Consider the following 18678-nt stretch of genomic DNA (forward strand, 5'->3'; position numbering starts at 1 on the left):
GCGTCCCCCAACCCCATCGCCAACAATCAGTGTAATCAGGGAAATCAATGAAACTGATGAAAACTTGGGCTTTTCTGCGATAATGTCACTGTTAAATACCCCATTAAACGTTAGACCTTATTGAATTAGGTGTTATTGGGATTTTAACAGCGTATTGACTGCTGAACACACGGTATGGCCCTAAAAAACTAATTTTAATTTTGTGGAGTGTCAAATTTCACCATTAAAATAAAAATTGCAACTTTAAAGAAACTTTTTAAACAAAAGTTATATATTTTTAAAAGTTTGTTTATATTTATTTCAGATTTACCTTTTCCCCCTTGTGAGATCCCCAATCTTTGTTTCGCTCTCTAACATTTTTGAAAAGTCTGAATAAAAGCACTTCTTCACTTCCTGCTTCCCTGTCTGTGATAATTCTGCATTCGACAGCTTATTGACAGATTTCTACTAAACTACACTGATCTCAATTGCACGTCGAAAAAGGCAAACGTGCCACAGATAGGAGATCTTTGTGGGCAGCTTTCTTCGGAGCCAGCGGCGAATGCCTTTGCTTCGCCGCTGACTGCAAATTCCGTGCCAATGTTTCTGCTGTTTGCATTATACTTAGTGTATTGAGTTTCAAACCCCATATCCTATCCATCATCAAAACCGCTGGCTTTCACCACAGCAACATAGCTTATCTCCAGCTCCTACCCTCACTTCCACTGAAACTCATAACCACACTTTTGTCACATTCAGATGCTAACGCTCCAGCACCTCTCTTGTTGGCTTAATAAACAAGCAGAGCGGATGCAATTTTTCTATTTTTTAAGCTTCTTTTTGGAATGCTATGCAGAGAAGCTAGATCAAACATAAATCTTATTTCTACCATTTGAAAGGCAATCAGAAAATAGAGGGGAGGGTGGGAAACGGATGGACAGCATTTTACGACATTTATTGGGTTTTTTTAAGTCTCGGGTCACATTTGTTCCATGTGTTCTATGTTAACCATCTTTGTTTATTCAACCTCCATTTACCACTAAAAATAACTTGGTTAAATCTAAATACTTCAACTTTCTAATGCAAGTTTGCATTTAAGGCTGTTGTTGTACTTTGACTGCACAATATGCAGATTATGGGGAGAAAGCAGGGACCGGGTACTGAACTTGGATGATCAGCCATGATCGCATTGAATGACGGAGCAGGCTCGAGGGGCCGAATGGCCTACTCCTGCTCCTATCTTCTATTACTTTCCAAAGTAAAATATAAGCTGGGAACATTACAACAATCTGAACAAGGTCTTGCAGGTCCAATATTATTTTTTAAATAGTCTGGATGTACATGCATTAATATCCAAGACTTCAGACTTGCTCTTGTGCCTGCAGGTTGCAGATGTGCAAGCTGACAATGAGGAAATTCAACGCAGTGTTCAGCAGTTGAAGAAAAAATCCCAACGACTAACAGCAGAATTGCAAGACACCAAGCTGCACCTTGAAGGACAACAAGGACGAAACCATGAATTGGAAAAGAAGCAGCGAAAGTGAGTTAATTCATACAACCCAAAATGAGAGAATATAAAAGCAAAATACTGCGGCTGCTGGAACTGTCTCATAAAAACAGAGAATGCTGGAAATACTCAGCCGGTCAGGCAGCAAGACAAAAGGTCATTGACCTGAAACGTTAACTCTCTCTCTCTCTCCACAGATGCTGCCTGACCTGCTGAGTATTTCCAGCATTTTCTGTTTTTATGAGAGAATATAACCTCCTTTAAATCTTAAGTTGTAAAAGTCTATTCACCATAGGCTAGATAACAATCTTGGTATACATTTCAGTTTAGTCTCATCAATTTACAGATAATAAGGGTATATAAAAAGCTGAATGTGAAAAGGCCATCAGGCCTGTATTCGCTTGCCTCATTTGTTTTGCTGGACTCTTCCCTGTATACTTGCCTCCTCCCCCACCCATGTCCTGGGATGGGCACAAAACACAGAGACCCGTAGCTAATTCACGAATCTTGAATAAAAATTCCCCTTTTATCTTTCAAAGGCAAACTTCAGGCGGCCCCAATCTCTTTCGTTATTTCCCAGGTTAATTTTTGATTCCTTCCTTTATACTATGATTGTGTTGCTTTTCAAAACTGCATCTACTGCCTTGAAGAACTGCAAAAGGTCAGTCCTGACTACCAGCTCCAGAATCCTCTGAGAAAAGTAAAACTTCCAGACATCCAACCTCACTCTGATTTCTCAATTTAATTGACTCAAATTTTGGAAATTGTCAAACAAAACGACTGGCATGAGGAACCTGAGAAAAATAGGCTGGCTTTAAAATGGCATTTGATATTTTGAAAATGTTGCTTTTATGACTTCTCAGTTGCTGGTAATGCAGTATACATGGGGCAGTGCTATTGCATATCATACATTTGTGAAACAATGAAGTAGCCTTTCTGAATCATGCCTTTTTGAAACAATGCTGTGGCCTTTCTAACCAGGAACAGGAGTAGGCCATTCAGCCCCTCTAGCCTGGTCCACCGTTCAGTGAGATCATGGCTGATCTGTATCTAAACTCCATCCACCTGCCTTGGCTCCATATCCTTTTATACCCTTGTCTAGCAAAAATCTGTCGATCTCCGATTTAAAATTATTAATTGATCTAGCATCTGCTTTTTGTGGGAGAGAGTTCCACACTTCTAACAACCTCTGTGGAAGAAATGTTTCCTAATTTCTCTCCTGAATGGCCCGGCTCTGTTTTTAAGGTTATGTCCCCTTGTCCTAGACTCCCCCACCAGTGAAAAAAGTTTCTCTCTATGTACCGTATCAATTCCTCGCAAAATCCTAGAAACCTCAATTAAATCACTCTTAACCTTCTGTATTCCAAGAAATACAATTATATTATGTAATCTCTTCTTGTAATCTAACCCTTGGAGCCCTGCTAACATTCTGGTGCATCTGCACTGCGCTCCTTCGAAGGCCAATATATCCTTCCTAAGGTGCGGTGCCCAGAACTGTACACTTGCTTATTTTACTTTTTTTTTAATAAAACTATTTTAAGACACTTGACCCACATTCAGTGTATTCACACTAATGGAATGTATATTTGCTTAAGTAAAATTTTCAGCATTGTAGAGAACAGTTTCTATTTTACAAACATTTAACTGGAGGAAATTACGGCTCATGCAAGACTTGATATCGACCAGCAGTTTGACATCACAGGCAGTGGGGACAGGGAGGTCGAAAGAGATGGTGGAGAGAGAGCAAGCTGTCATCAGCGTATATGTTTGAAGCTGACCATTTGCAGATTGTCACCAAGGGGCAGTGTTATAAATGACGATTGAGGAAGAGGAAGGGCCAAGGATAGATACCTGGGGGACTTTGGGGGGTAACAGTGTGGAGCATGGAAAGAATAGCCATTACTGGATATGCTTGGGCTACAATTGGATAGTTAAGAGTGGAGCCAAATGAAGGCAGTCCCACTGAGCTGGACAATGGAGGAGAGGCATTCAAGAAACTTGGTGTGGTTGACAGTGAAAGGCTGCAGAGAGATTGAGGCAGGACAATGCACCACGGTCACAGTAACAGAATGTTGCTCGTGACTGTTTAGGATCATTTTGGAGTAGCAGAAACCCTGATTATAGATGCAATTAGGTAGTTGTGGGAGAGATGGGCACAAATTTGGTAGGCGAGAAGGTTCAAGCACTTTGGAATGCTAAGGGAGCTTGCAGGTTGGGCAGCAGCGTGCAAGGATAGAGGGTCAAGGTGGATTTTTTGAGGGAGGTGACGATGGCAATTTTGAAAGGGAGGTGGGACAGTGCCTGAGGAGAGGGAACCATTTACAAAAAGATTGTTGCACATTCAGGTTTCTGGGTGTATAAACTGGAACAGGATTGCAGTGGGGTGGATACTTTTTTTGTACGGTAATTTGAATGTGACCAATTAAAAATTTTCAATCCATTATTTCATAATGTACTTGATTTGCATTTTTCTTTAAAACAACGCATAACCATTATACCGCTGTAAAATTCCTGTGATATGTAAAGGCTGAAGTAATTTGAGTCATTAGATTATACCTAATCTGTATTGTAGTTGGAGAGTTCAAAAAGGAGATTTCGAGTTCTGTATTTGTCCCCTTTCAACCACGCACACACATGCATCAACACACTCTACAAAATGTAGTGCCCCCAATCTAAACCACTGAAATATATTGGAAGAAAATAGATTTTCATAATACCGTAGCCATATGCCCCAGGTGTAACACTCTGTCACGAACAGCAAGTTAGAATTGTGTATTTTGTTATCGTAATGTTTTCTTTAACTTTCGTGTTTCAGGTTTGACGGTGAGTTGTCACAGGCACAAGATGAAGCTCAAAGAGAGAAGATCCAGAAAGAAAAACTGAGCAGAGAAAGAGATGGTTTTATAGCAGAGATATTCAGCCTTAAACAACAACTGGATGTATGTACTACCATGATCATAACAAAATGTAACTTCAATAGCTTGTTAGATCGGAGCAGAATCTGTAAATAATATTTTATACATTAGTAACAAGAGAAATCTTACTGTAAAATTATTCTGTACACTTGTTATTGTCTATGTAGATTTAAGGTTTAAAAAAAATAACTTTATTGCTCAGCAAAATGAAAAATGGTATTACAGGTAACTTAATAGTTTAGCCACATTTGATAATGGATTAACAAAACTTAAGCATCTGCAAATTACTGAAAACCGAGAGCCATAAGACTTTTTGAGCTGTGTGAGCTAGTAGGCGAAATATATTTGACTTTATTTTGTTGAGCAAATTTCACAGCATGATGACCGACATTGGCATTTTGCGTTCCAAACTGTATTGGCTCAGTTGAAGTTCTTTCTAGCATCTATGGGGCATTTACAGTACTCATACTGTCACAGAATCATAGAGCACAGAAGGAAGCCATTCGGCCCATCGTGCCTATGTCAGCTCTTTGAAAGAGCTATCCAATTAGTCACATTTCCCCGCTCTTTCCCCACAGCTCTGCAAATTTTCCCTTTTCAAGGATATATCCAATTCTCTTTGAAAGTTACTATTGAATCTGCTCCACCATCCTTTCAGGCAGTGCATTCCAGGTAATAACACACTGCATAAAATAATTTCTCCATCACCCTCCTCTGCACACTTTCCAAGGCTTGACATCCTTCCTAAAGTGTGTTGTCCAAAATTGGACACAATACTCTCGCTGAGACTGTCATTTCAAAAATGTGCTCTGAGCTCAACTAAAACATTTTCAAAGAGTGAAGCTTAGTTCCAACTCTCCAGAAGTACATATTGAGAAAGGAAACTCAGCCACTGCATTCAAAGTTCAACAGTCAATATATTCACTTTTATTAGGTATATACATTTAAAATACTTGATATTCAATGCACATGGATTTGGTTGCCAAAGCAGTATCCTCGCGTTGGCCTATTTTCTGTTACAAAATATGACATTTATTCTTTATCAGAAAATTCTAGATTCTATTTTTCACAGGGACGCAATCTCTTACTGTTGTTTCTCATCTTCTATACTCTCCTATATTATTATAAGACATGGGGAGATAATCAACAGCCAGTATATCACCGTGATCTCAAAGCAGAATATAAATTAAGCTCTCATGAACTGCAGGAGGAATCAAGTCTGTCTTTTCAGTCTTGCCAAATAAAGCCTATTTGCTTTATAAAATAATTAATTAGTGTTAACTGCTGTGTTCTAAATTTCATTAGCTACATTCATTTTATTTTGTGGTTATAGTGTCATCTGAATTACCCATTAGATGTTGCCAAATAACTCATTTACAGCTATTGTTTCAAATGTAACTAGTGAATCGCTGAATTTTTTTCTCTCTATGTTGAATACTAGGACAAGGACTCTGAGATCATCACTATAACCCAGAAGGTAGAGCGTCTGGATGTAGAACTGCAGGATCTATCCTCTCAAGAATCTAAGGATGAGGCTTCACTTGCTAAAGTGAAGAAGCAGGTGCGTGAGTTGGAAGCCAAAGTCAAGGACCAGGAAGAGGAGCTAGATGAACAAGCTGGGACTATTCAGATGCTGGAACAGGTACAATCATTTCTTTGTTATGAAGGTTTTGGAATGAATCTGAAAACATGATGCTTATTATACAGTTGTAGAATTGAATCTTAGGAGTTGAAAACATGTACTATTGAGCGATGGGTGAAGCATTGACTTATCATCTTTGATTTTGGAATCTCAGCTGTACCTTTTGTATAGTATGTAAAATGGTCTCCAAGTATTGCTAGATATTATGGGAGGCTACCCAGGCTACTTTTGTATGTGTCTCAGCAGGTTTCAGAGCAGTATTGGCGGAGGAGATCTAGAAACAGATGACCAACTTGTTTGGCCAGTGATTGTATGTGAAGACACCCGACTTACAGGAAAGAGAGATAAATGCATTTGTATTGAGAATGGATGTCACCCCTGAAAAAGGAACTTAAAATGCAGAAATGTTCTTTAAACACAAAAAAGTCATTAGAAATAATGTAAAGTGCCTCAGCTACCCACAATCAATTTCCCTCATTTATTTTTAAATTTTGTTTTATCTCCTCACAGTAATTATACCTCACTTCTAGTTTTTGATTGCTTTCCTCTTTCAGTTTTCTTTCTGATCTTAATTTAGTTTATTATAATACTGCACGGTTTTTGTTTGGAGAATTTTGGTGCGAAGAGCATGCCATCAGAAATATATTTTTGTTCTGCAATTTGTCAGCCATCTAAAACAGCACTATGTTAGCATTCCTCATCAATCGCACAGAAGTGAACACCTTGGCAGGGCTGGACCCATTCATTTGGGCTTCTGCCATGCTCACTCCCATTAGTTATAACATCCTCTCACGCTGCATTAACAATTTCCATGTCAGTCAGCAATCCGGATGTTGGGACTTCCTTATCAACACTGACATTGTCTGCTTGAAGGTGCAACGGAGAGCTCGTGCTCAATGTGGCTTCTTGCTTCAGAAATGGCAACTCGTGCCTGCACAGGAGCCTTGACAGAGTCGGGTGCAATGCTTCCTCTGCTGGCAGTTGTTAGTTGATGCTCCTTTCAGACTTGGGCAGTTCAAATGAGATTTTCCACCTGAACAATTTTCATTGAAGAAAGCTATGACTCTGGGTGCAGCTTATTTTTAAAAAAAGGATCAATTTCATCAGCGTTAAGTTTCTTATGAACATATAAAAAGAATAGCAATAGATCACTTGGTTTATTAAGCCTGTCCCATCCCGGCATGGTGTAACTTGCACAAACCATCACCTTATCTCCTTTCATTCTTCTGGGAGAGGCAAAAGACTAGAGAAAGAAACCATAGGCCAATTTAAGAAAAAGAAACTGAAATTCCACTTTGATCCTCAAAGGTGGTCAAGCAAGCTCCAGTGGGCCACAGTGACTGGGTAACAAAACTCCCAGTCACGCCTCTACTTTCTATATGTTGCAAAGTTTGCCACACACAGGAATTCTTCCAGCTCCCTCTTGACTGCTTGCAGCGAATCTGTACTCATTCTAAGTGCTGGCAACTTACTCTAAAGGTAGCTGACTTTCTGCAAAAATAAGTACCCCTAGCATCTAACCTAGTTCTACGCTTTGTAACTTTGTCCACATGTCCCATGGAACTATCTAACCTATTTAGATCAAGTAACCTATCCACTTGAAACGATTTTCATCATAGCCAGTTTTGGGTGACTAGATCTGTCTTTAGACTGTCCCACTTAGCACAGTGATAGTGCCACACTACATAATGGAGGATGTCTTGGTGGAGCTAAGCCTTTGTCTTCACAAGGACTGTGCAGTGGTCACTTCTACCAATGCTATTATGGACGGTTGTGTATGCAAAAGGTAGGTTGGTGAGGATAAGGTCAGGTAGGTTAGTTCCTCGTGTTAGTTCCATCAACATCTGACACAGCCCCAGTCTACAGCTATGTGCTTCAGGTCTCGGCCAGCTTAATTAGTGGTGGTACTACTGAGCCACTCTTGCTGGTGGGCATTGAAGTCCCCCACTCAGAGTACATTCTGTGCCCTTACCTCCCTCAGAACTTTCTCCAAGTGATGTTCAATTTAGTGTAGTACTGATATATCAGTTGAAGGGGGTGGTAGGTGTTTATCAGCCAGAGGTATCCTTTATCTCATTTGGCCTGAAGTCATGAGACTTCATGTGATCTAGAATCAATGTTGAGGACTCCTAGGACCACTCCCACCTGACTGTGACCTCACCTTTGATGGGTCTGTCTTGCACATAGGACAGGTCATACCCAGAGATGGTGAGGGAGGAGTCTGGGATGTTGACTGATAGACATGATACTGAGTCTGACTATGTCAGGCTGTTACTTGACTAGTCTGTGGGACAGCTTTCCCAGCTTTTGTACCAGTCCCCACATGTTGCTGAGGATGTTGCAGGGCTGACTGGGCTGAAATTGCTGTAGTCTTATGATATAATTAATCTCAAAATATGTTGCCTGAGAAGCGCTTGTGCATTGAACATGTAGAACAGGTTGTCACAATTTTAAAAGGGAAGATCAAAAATCAGTTATTCTGAAGTTGGATAAGCTAGTTGTTCCACAGATAACCTTCAAAGGAATTGTTCTAACTAAGAAGTTGGAAACTATAAGTTTGTTCTTTGCACATAAGCATCAATACAACACTGAAAAGTTGTTGTGTTCCAATTATGAACCGGTCAAGTTCCTTTTTTGTCTCTGGAATAGGAAGAGAAAAATCAGCCAAGTTTCCCATGCCTGATTGTTATTCACTGGCCTTCGCTAGAAAGTGTGGGTGTATCGTCACTGGACGTGAACAAGATCAAGCTTAGCTGTGATGACTGCACTGTTAAATCACCTTGCAGTGCTCAATGTCTGGATTCACACTTGGGCGAAGTACCGGAAGGCACCTGACAGCCGAGGAGTTAATACCATGGGGGAGAAGAGGGAACCTTTTTGAATAAAGAATTGTTACTGTGAAAATGTTCATGGGCAGTTGCCAAGGTAATTCAGCATTCCCAGAGTACAGTATAATGTTTTGCCCAAATTTAGGCCAAGCTTCGGTTGGAAATGGAAATGGAAAGGCACAGACAAACTCAAGCAAAGGAGATTGAGAACAAAGAGGAAGAAGTGGAAGAAATTAGACAGTCTTGCCAGAAGAAGGTAAGCTTTATTTCTGTAATAGTTAATGACATAGAAATATTTCCGTTAAACGAATAACAGTTGAAAATCTAATTTTAGTCTGTACATGTTGCATGCTTGTCGCTGTCACATTACACCCACTCACTTTCAGTATCCCATTGTATTTGTCTTGTGTAGCATGAAAATACAACAAGTTAAAAGTAAGATAAGGCTATGTAGCAGTTAGGTTTTGTATTTACAGTGAACACCATTTAAAATCACTGCTAATAAAATTAGAGATCCCCCTTAAGGTTAAATGCTTTTTTCCATAGAAAAAAATAGTTTATTACAATGTTAAACAGAGAGAGGTCTTGGTGCTTGTTGCATAATAAATTTGTGGCAGCTTGCATGAAACTCCTTTAATGCTGATTGACGAATTCTCTGACCTCAACCAGCCTTTTCCATCACATTGCATTATCCAGTAAACTAGGTATTAAAACAAGATCAGTTGACAGTGAATTTGCTGCTCTCCAAAGACTTCATGCAAATTAGTTAGTGCATGAGTTTTACCATCTTCCTGGGCATGCTAGTAGACAGATGCTTTATCACAGCAGCGCCACTACCTAATAAGGGAGGGGGAAAGAAAAGAGAGGAATGTTGATCTTTGCAGTGTCCTGGATGTTCCCAGGAGAAAGAGTGGTAGTAATGATAATGTAATATGAAGTAAATGGGTTTTAAAATAAGATTTGCAAAATTAAAAATTATTTTTACTTGCGTGTTCACTTTTCTTAACTAGACTTTTTATTGTTGCAATAAAATAAATGTTTTTATTTGATTTGGAACGGTCTGCCTGGACTGTTAGTTCATTATGTTGAGAAACGCATAAAGTAATTACTTTGAACTGAAGTGCAAAGGTATATCAAAATATTATTAAAATAGCTAACTTTTCATGTAGCCTTCCTTAACATCCACACTCTTTGTGCTGTGGTTGTGTATGACATTGGAGTGGTTTTACTCAACAACAATTGCTTGCATTTATATAGTGCTTTTAACATAAAGAACATCCCAAGGTTCTTCACAGATTGACATAAAGAAAACATAAGCTGAATCAGGAAGGGAGAGGTTAACAGGGTTGACCAAAAGCTTGTTTGAAAAGATGGGTTTTGAAAAGGTTTTTAAAAAAACAGAGGAAAGTAAGAGAAGCAGAAAGCGTTAGGCAGGGAATTCCAAGGAGTTGGACCCAGGTGATTGAAGGCTTCGGTGTTGCTGGAGGAAGCTGTGACTCGGGCAAGCAGTCCTGTGACATGGAGGTGTTGTGGTAGGTGGAGAGATAGAGCTCAGTGTCATTAGCATACATGTGGAAGCTGACCTCATGCCTGTGGATGATGTCACTTAGGGGCAATATTTTAGATGAGGAAGAGGAGACCAAGGATAGTTCTTTGGGGCACTCTAGGGTGACAGTGCAGGGGAGGGTAGAGAAGACATTGCAGGAGAGGTGCCACTATATTGAGATGGATAGGTGTGAAACCATGCAAGGGCCGGTGAGACATGTTAGAGGGGAATAGCATGGTCAACTGTACCAAACATTATGCACAGTTCGAAGCATAGAAGTTTATAGTACAGAAGTAGTCCATTTGGCCCATTGTGTCTGTGCTGGCCCTGCTACAAACATCCAAATCTAATCTCATTCTCTCATTCTGTTCTCCTAGCTCTGTATCATCTGGTTGAAATATTTATCCAATTTTCCCTTAAATTATCTTATGGTTTCTGCCTCCCTGTAGCAAAGCATTCCATGCTCTGACAAACCTCTGTATAAAGAGATTCCTCCTGATCCCTTTCCACACAATTTAAATTGATTACCCTTTTGACTGACTCCCCAATCACTATACATTACCTATTCATTATCAAAATTCTCCATAGTTTTAAAAACCTCCTATTAAAAACCTCTTTAGCCTTTTCTGCTCAAGTAGAAATAGTCCCAGTATCTCAAGTTTCTCCTCTTAACTAAAGTGAATCTACGCTGTATTCTCTCTCTGGCTTTAATATCCTCTAATAACCGCCCAAAACCGCACACAGTACTTTAACTGTGCCTAACCAATGTTTTGTACAAAATTATCATTTCTTCTTTATGCTTGTAGCAATTTATAAAAACCCAAAATACTGTTGACCTTTTTAATGTTTTTACTTGTACTTGCATTTTCAGGGAATGCTATATTTGGACCCCTAGAGGGGTCTCTTCATCCACACCCTTCAGTTTCTATCCATTGAGTGTATGTCCCCATTCTTTGTTTTTCTTCCCAAAATGTTTAGCTCACACTTATCCATATTCCACCTGTCTGTCTTCCTGAAGTCTTATAAAGTTTGCCAACCCTCCATACTTCTGTGTTGTCATCAAATTTCAAAATTGTCTTCCCTATGCCCAAGTCCAAAACATCTGTATACCGAGAATAAAGGTGGATCCAGCATTAGCCACCACCTCCAGGCCTTCTCTAATCTGAACAACTCACATTTACCCTCACCTTTTTTGCTTCCTGTCCGTCAACTTTCTAACCACGCTGCTTATGAGAGCCCTTATCAACTGCATTGTAAAATTCTATATACACTGCATCTACAAAATTCCTTTCTCTATCCAGTCACCACCTCATTTAAAAGAAAACTCAATTAAATTTGTTAAACATGACTTTGGTGGTTGTCTTTGATTAACATGCATTTCTAAATGCTCACTAACTGAATTTTCCCACAACTGACATTAGACTAGCTGGTTTATAGTTGCCCCGTTTATCCTTCTCTCCCTTCTTGAACTAATGGCCCTGAATTTCTGATCGGATGCTTCCTGCGGGCGGATGCCTCCCAGCGGGAAAAAAAATCTACAAACCTACCTGCTGGTTCCATGCATCCCAAGGCTTCCAATCCTAGGCCTCTCATGTTGGAAATGCCCAGGGGCGCATGCGGTTCGCGAGCGCACCTGGGATCACGTTGGCCAGGCGAACCAATCAAAGGGAATCCCCCTTCATACTTTTGACAGTACTCTACGCACAGAACTGTCAAAAGTATGAATGGGGATCACATTTAAAAACACACTAAAGCATTAATGTTTTTTTATTACATAATTAAAATTCAATTTAATTAAATGTTTCAAAAAATAAATTTTTTGAGAATTTTTTAATGTTTTTACGGGGCTAAAAATAAACGTACCTTTTTGAAGAGTATTTTTAATTTATAAATGAGTTATCAAATTTAATTTTTCTATTTTTCAACACTCTTAAGCTGGTAAAAACAGGTGTAAGAATTCGATGGCCTTTCAGCGGGCGGAAGTTGTGCAAAGGCACTTTTCCCGGGCAGGCGGATGATCTGTTAAGAGAATTCTTGACAGATCGCAAGTGCCGGTTTTCGGCACATGGGGGTCGGAAATTCCGGCCCAATGTGTTACATTGGTTTCTCTTCAATCCCGTGACACAACTTGCTATTTCCTCCCTGACTTCATTCAACAGCCTTGGGTACACAGCATCAGAGCCCTGACTTAACCACTTTTGAGTTCTGCTAACATTTTTTGAACCAGTACCTTTTCTACAGTAATCTGTAATAACTGTTCTATATTCTCCTGCAGTGCACCTACGTTTTCACTTCCACCATCATTTGTGGAGAAAAAAGCAGAGGATTTACTATCTCCCCCAGACTCCATAATCAGGCCATGTCTTTTCATATTCCCTTTTAGCCCTTATTAATCTCCCTTTTAACCGTCTCACACTACACTTTCTATATTCTTTGTGATTTTCTTCAATATGTCAAGCAATAATTTTATTATATGCTTCCCTTTTAAGTTTGAGTTTAATTTTAATTTCTGTATATCCATGAAATTCTGTTGTTTGCACCCGCTTTTTGCCTCATAGGGTTATATTTATTTTGTACTCTTCATCTCGGCTTTGCTATTCTTGATCAGTCAGCCTGTTTGCTAACTTTTCTGCCAAGTTCATTTGAACCAGATCTCCTCCTATCTTGCTGAACTTTCCCTTTTTCCAGCCCAGCACCCTTATATTTGACTCTTCGTTATCCTTTTATGTTCTTACATTCACCCTGCTCTCACATCAGTTATTTGCCCTGCTTCATTTCCAGAACTAACTGAAGCAATACTTCTTTCCTTGTTGGACTAGAGACATACTGATCTGGGAAGCAGTCCTGGATGCAATCATAAAAAGTTTGTCCCACTTTGACCTCATGCATTTCCTTTATTCCAGCCTATCTTGAGATAGTTAAAATTGAATTTCGTTTCGTGAGTTGTGAAGTTGATTCATGTTGTTCAGGAGGCGATTGTTAGAAGGCTGCACAATGAGGTGACATTTCGCACAAGGTGATATCTCATAAAGATTCTAGTACAGGAAACTTTGGTTTATCCGGAGGTTGTATGTCCGGAAACCTCGATCTACCGGCAGAAATCGGGAGCCGTTTTGTTAGGTTTTTTTCTTCTCGTGGCTTTTTTTTTTCTCAACAGTCCAGGCTCTGCAAAGTCTCTCAGAAGCGTCTCTGTAGCTTAGCAACAGCTTCAAAGGTACGGCCGACTGTTTAGAAGCTGTTGCTAAGCAACAATGTTTGTTGCCAGATACGGAGCTGCAAATCTCCGTATGCTTCAGCATTAATGCTGGTTTGTCTGGCAGTTTTGATAGATCGGCAACAGCTCGGTCCCGTCGGTGCCGGCTATAACAAAGTTTCCTGTAGATAATTGGAGTGCAAATAACAGATAATGAAGGTATTTGCATTTCAGCTCAGTATCATCTTTGCTTTTGTGCATGTTATAAATGAAGTCCATAAACCAATTCAATTTTTTAAAACTATTTGTTTCCCTGGAGGATATATTGTGAAAATTTAGATTCTGATACTGTTAGGGCTGTGCTTATTTTCCCAGTTGAAACAATTTGAGCTGCAGTTAGAAGAAGAGTATGATGATAAACAGAAAATTATGAGAGAGAAGAGAGATCTGGAGAGCAAACTGTCTGCAGTCAGTGAACAGGTACCATTCATAAAATCTTGCATAAATGATGTCCTTTAAGAATTGAGCAACTGTATGCAGTTTTGAGATTTATTTTTCAATAACCCAATATCAGTGTTCAGATTTTGCAGTAAGTGGTTAACAAAACCTTGAGGTTAGTAGAACTATAAAAATTTAGACAAGAGTAAGCTGCTATCCCACGAGAGCCTAGAATCCGTAATGGGGAAGAGCAGTTCTTTTACATGGCTCGTTTGGTGCACAAACACTGGCATGGACCAGTTGGGCCAAATAGCCTGTTTCTATTCTGTGCATTCTATGTAAAAAGTAGTTTAGTGCCTTTATTGCAGAGTTTGGAGAAAGGATACTACTTGGATAGTATATGGGGGTAGATTCCACCCATCGCCCTCTTTCCCCCACCCCGAGCAGAGCTGACTGGCCAACAGTCCTGACAGGAGGCCCAGTTTACTTTGAGGGCTGGGCCTTGACAGCATAGGGCCGATGAGCTGCAGTGGGAAAACGAGCGTCCCAGGGCAGGCCACCGGTGCCGGCCCAGCGCAATATCAGGCGGCCCAAATGGCCTCTGGACCAGAAGTAGCTCCAGGTGAAAGGGAGGATCCAATCTTGTGAGAGGATGGGGCCTGGTGCGGCAGTGACCCAGTTTGTTTTTTATGGAGCCCGGAAGAACACTTCTTCTCCTGGATCCGCACAAATAAATTAAAATTTACCTGCTGGGCTCCTCTTCGGCTGGATCCACAGCTGATGCTGGACAGAGCAGACACAGCAGATGCTCCACCCAGTACTGTCCTAAAATGACAATCAGGGTCCTATGTATGTCTTAGGACCCTGATTTGCATAGTAAAAGGGTCAACCGCCTGACAGGTGGCTGTAGGTCTTGGGAAAGATCAGCGGGAACAGGGATGCAAGTCACTCCACACCATTTTCAGGGCACTACCTCCCTGTCTCTGTTGGACGAGAGGCCTCAAAGTCTCCCCCATAGTGTCATACCTGCCGCTTTTATATCGAGTTTTACTTGGAGTGTGAGAAAGATGGGTTAAAACAAATTATATTTTAGATAAGTTTCAATAGTTAAATAAAGTTAACTAAGTGCCAAAAATATGATTGCACTGTTGATGTAAAAGGTACAAGATTTAATAGAATAAATAATTTTGGAGGAATGTTCATTATTGAATTGATGAATACTAAAGAAAGTAGAACATTTAAATTGCTATTTTGCAATAAACTTGTATTGGTCAGTTTGACATTTTTAAGAACGATGCAGGAAGTTCAAGTCTACTACAATCTCTGTAACCTTCCTAGGATTTTGCTAGCTTGATTTCTTTTTAAACTAGGTCAGCGAACGAGATTTTGAAACTGAGAAGCGGCTGCGCAAGGACCTTCGGCGCACAAAAGCACTTCTGGCTGACGCACAAATAATGCTTGATCACTTCAAGAATAGTGCACCTAGCAAACGGGAAATCGCACAATTGAAAAACCAGGTAACACTTTCTAGTCTTGTTCATCATTTAAACTACTGTTTCTCAAAGTGATAAAGAACTGTTGATAAATATTGCTCTTTTTTGTGGAAGATTAACTAGAGATAAATATGCAAAAGGAAACTATTTAAAAAGTACAATAAAATTTAAAATATTAAAGTCACTACACGGAGTCCAGTTGTACGGAGCACTGCTTCTACAGAGTACTAAACTCAGGAATTTGGTGAGTGAGGGAATTTGGTGAGGTGAGGGGTAAGAGGTGCTGCTTGATACATAAAAAAAATATAAACAACTAGGGTTAAATTAGGACTGTGGGCTAAGTTACAGTAAAGACCTAAAGCATATAACTAAATTTAATAAATTAAACAAGGTTATTACCTAGATTAAAAACTATTAATAGACAATTGAGTATTTCAGAACTTGAAAACCTAATTAGTTAAATAAAATACAATAGAGATGGCAGGGCAGGTGATGTGTTACAGCTGTAGCATGTAGGAGCTGGTGGACCCCAGTGTGATCCACAGCAACCACATCTGCAGTAAGTGTCTGCAGCTCGAGGAACTTTGGTTCAGAGTTGATGAACTGGAGTCCGAGCTTCGGACACTGCGATACATCAGGGAGGGAGAAAGTTACCTGGATATTTTGTTCCAGGAAGCAGTCACACCCCTTAGGTTAAATACTTCAGATTTGATCCGTGGTCAGGGACAGGAGGGTGTGACTACGAGTGAGGCAGGTATGGGGATCCAGAAGGTAGCATTGGAGGAGCCTCAGCCGTTGCACTTGTCCAACAGCTACAAGGTTCTTGCAGCTTGTATGGACGAGAGCAGGGACTGCAGGGAGGATGAGCAAACTGACCAGGGGGCCATTCAAGTTGGGCGAGTAAAAAGGAATGTAGTAGTGGTAGGGGACAGTATAGTTAGGGGGATAGATACTGTTCTCTGCAGCCGAGAGTGTGAGTTCCGAAGGCTGTGCCCGGTGCCAGGGTGAAGGACATCTCCTTGGGGCTGGAGAGGAACTTGGAGTAGGAGGGGAAGGATCCAGTTGTCGTGGTCCACGTAGGTACCAATGACATAGGTAGGACTAAGAAAGAGGTTCTGCTGAGGGAGTATGAGCAGCTAGGGACTAATTTAAAAAACAGAACCACAAAGGTAATAATCTCTGGATTACTATCTGAGCCACGAGCAAATTGGCATAGAGTCAATAAGATCAGAGAGTTGAATGCGTGGCTCAAGGATTGCTGTGGGAGAAATGAGTTTCAATTCATGGGGCACTGGCACCAGTACTGGGAAAGAGGGAGCTGTTTCGTTGGGATGGGCTTCACTTGAACTGTGCTGAGACCAGTGTCCTGGCGAATCGAATAACTAGGGCTGTAGATAAGGCTTAAAACTAAATAGTGGGGGGAGGGTTCAGGTGAGGGGAAACTTAGAAAATTAAAGAGAAAGGACAAGTCAAGCAATAGGGGTAATGATAACCAGAGTGTGACCGGAAGGGGCAGAGCGTACAAGCATAAGAGTGCACCAGCAAATAGGGTCAGAGTAGGTAAAAAGACAAAATTAAAGGCTCTTTATCTGAATGCACACAGCATTCGTAACAAGATAGATGAATTGACGGCACAAATAGAAATAAATGGTTATGATCTGATAGCCATTACAAAGACGTGACTGCAAGGTGACCAAGGCTGGGAACTGAATATTCAGGGGTATTTGACATTTCGGAAGGATAGGCAGAAAGGAAAAGGAGGTGGGGTACCTCTGTTAATACAAGATGAGATCAGTACGGTAGTGAGAAATGATCTTGGCTCGGAAGATCAAGATGTAGAATCAGTTTGGGTGGAGATAAAAAAAATAATAAGGGAAAGAAGTCACTGTTGGGAGTAGTCTATAGGCCCCCTAACAGTAGCTACACTGGGACAGAGTATAAATCAAGAAATAATGGGGGCTTGTAAGAAAGGTACTGCAATAATTGTGGGCGATTTTAATCTTCATATAGATTAGACAAATCAAATTGGCAAAGGTAGCCTTGAGGACGAGTTCATAGAGTGTATTCAGGACAGTTTCTTAGAACAATACGTTGTGGAACCAACCAGGGAACAGGCTATTTTAGATCTGGTAATGTGTAATGAGACAGGATTAATTAATGATCTCATCGTAACGGATCCTCTCGGGAAGATAGAATTTCACATTCAGTTTGAAGGTGAGAAACTTGGGTCTGAAACTAGTGTCTTAAACTTAAATAAAGACAATTACAAGGGTATGAAGACAGTTGGCTAAAGTGGACTGGGAAAATAGATTAAAAGATAAGATGGTAGATAAGCAGTGGCAGACTTTTAAGGAGATATTTCATAACTCTCAACAAAGATATATTCCAGTGAGAAAGAAAGACTCTATGAGAAGGATGAACCATCCGTGGCTTACTAAGGAAGTTAAGGAGGGTATCAAATTGAAAGAAAAGGCATACAATGTTGCGAAGATTAGTGGAAGGCCAGAAGATTGGGACATTTTTAGAAACTTGCAAAGGATGACTAAAAAAATAATAGAGGGAGAAAATAGATTGAGTAAACTAGCAAGAAATATAAAAACACAGTAAGAGCTTCTACAAGTATATAAAAAGGAAGAGAGTAGCTAAAGTAAACATTGGTCCCTTAGAGGATGAGACTGGGGAATTAATAATGGGAAACAAGGAAATGGCAGAGACTTTGAACAAATATTTTGTATCTGTCTTCACCGTAGAAGACACAAAAAGCATCCCAGTAGTAGTGGAAAATCAAGGGGAAAAAGGGAGGGAGGAACTTAAAACAATCACTATCACGAGAGAAAAGTACTAGGCAAACTAATGGGACTAAAGGCTGACAAGTCCCCTGGACCTGATGACCTACATCCTAGGGTCTTAAAAGAAGTGGCTGCAGAGATAGTGGATACATTGGTTGTAATCTTCCAAAATTCCCTAGATTCTGGAAAGGTCCCAGCCGATTGGAAAACCGCAAATGTAACCCCGCTATTCAAGAAAGGAGGGAGACCGAAAGCAGGAAACTATAGGCCAGTTAACCTAACATCTGTCATTGGGAAAATGCTGGAATCCATTATTAAGGAATTAGTAGCAGGACATTTCGAAAATCA

The 18678-nt window shown here is 40.2% G+C and overlaps 1 protein-coding gene across 13 annotated transcripts in view; it reads left to right on the forward strand.

Moving 5' to 3' along the window:
• The window catches only part of myo18ab (myosin XVIIIA b), a 256934-nt gene that overhangs the window by 207242 nt on the left and 31014 nt on the right, over positions 1-18678 (forward strand). For all 13 annotated transcript variants that reach the window (XM_085965003.1, XM_085965000.1, XM_085965001.1 and 10 more), the window contains 6 exons: positions 1365-1519; positions 4302-4425; positions 5843-6043; positions 9017-9127; positions 13986-14090; positions 15419-15565. In XM_085965003.1, coding sequence (XP_085821129.1) covers positions 1365-1519; positions 4302-4425; positions 5843-6043; positions 9017-9127; positions 13986-14090; positions 15419-15565 — 843 coding nt within the window. The remainder of the gene's footprint in view (positions 1-1364; positions 1520-4301; positions 4426-5842; positions 6044-9016; positions 9128-13985; positions 14091-15418; positions 15566-18678) is intronic.

This window comes from Somniosus microcephalus, chromosome 22 (genome assembly GCF_052327205.1).
Source record: "Somniosus microcephalus isolate GS21.2 chromosome 22, FLI_Smic_1.0, whole genome shotgun sequence".
NCBI lineage: Eukaryota > Metazoa > Chordata > Chondrichthyes > Squaliformes > Somniosidae > Somniosus > Somniosus microcephalus.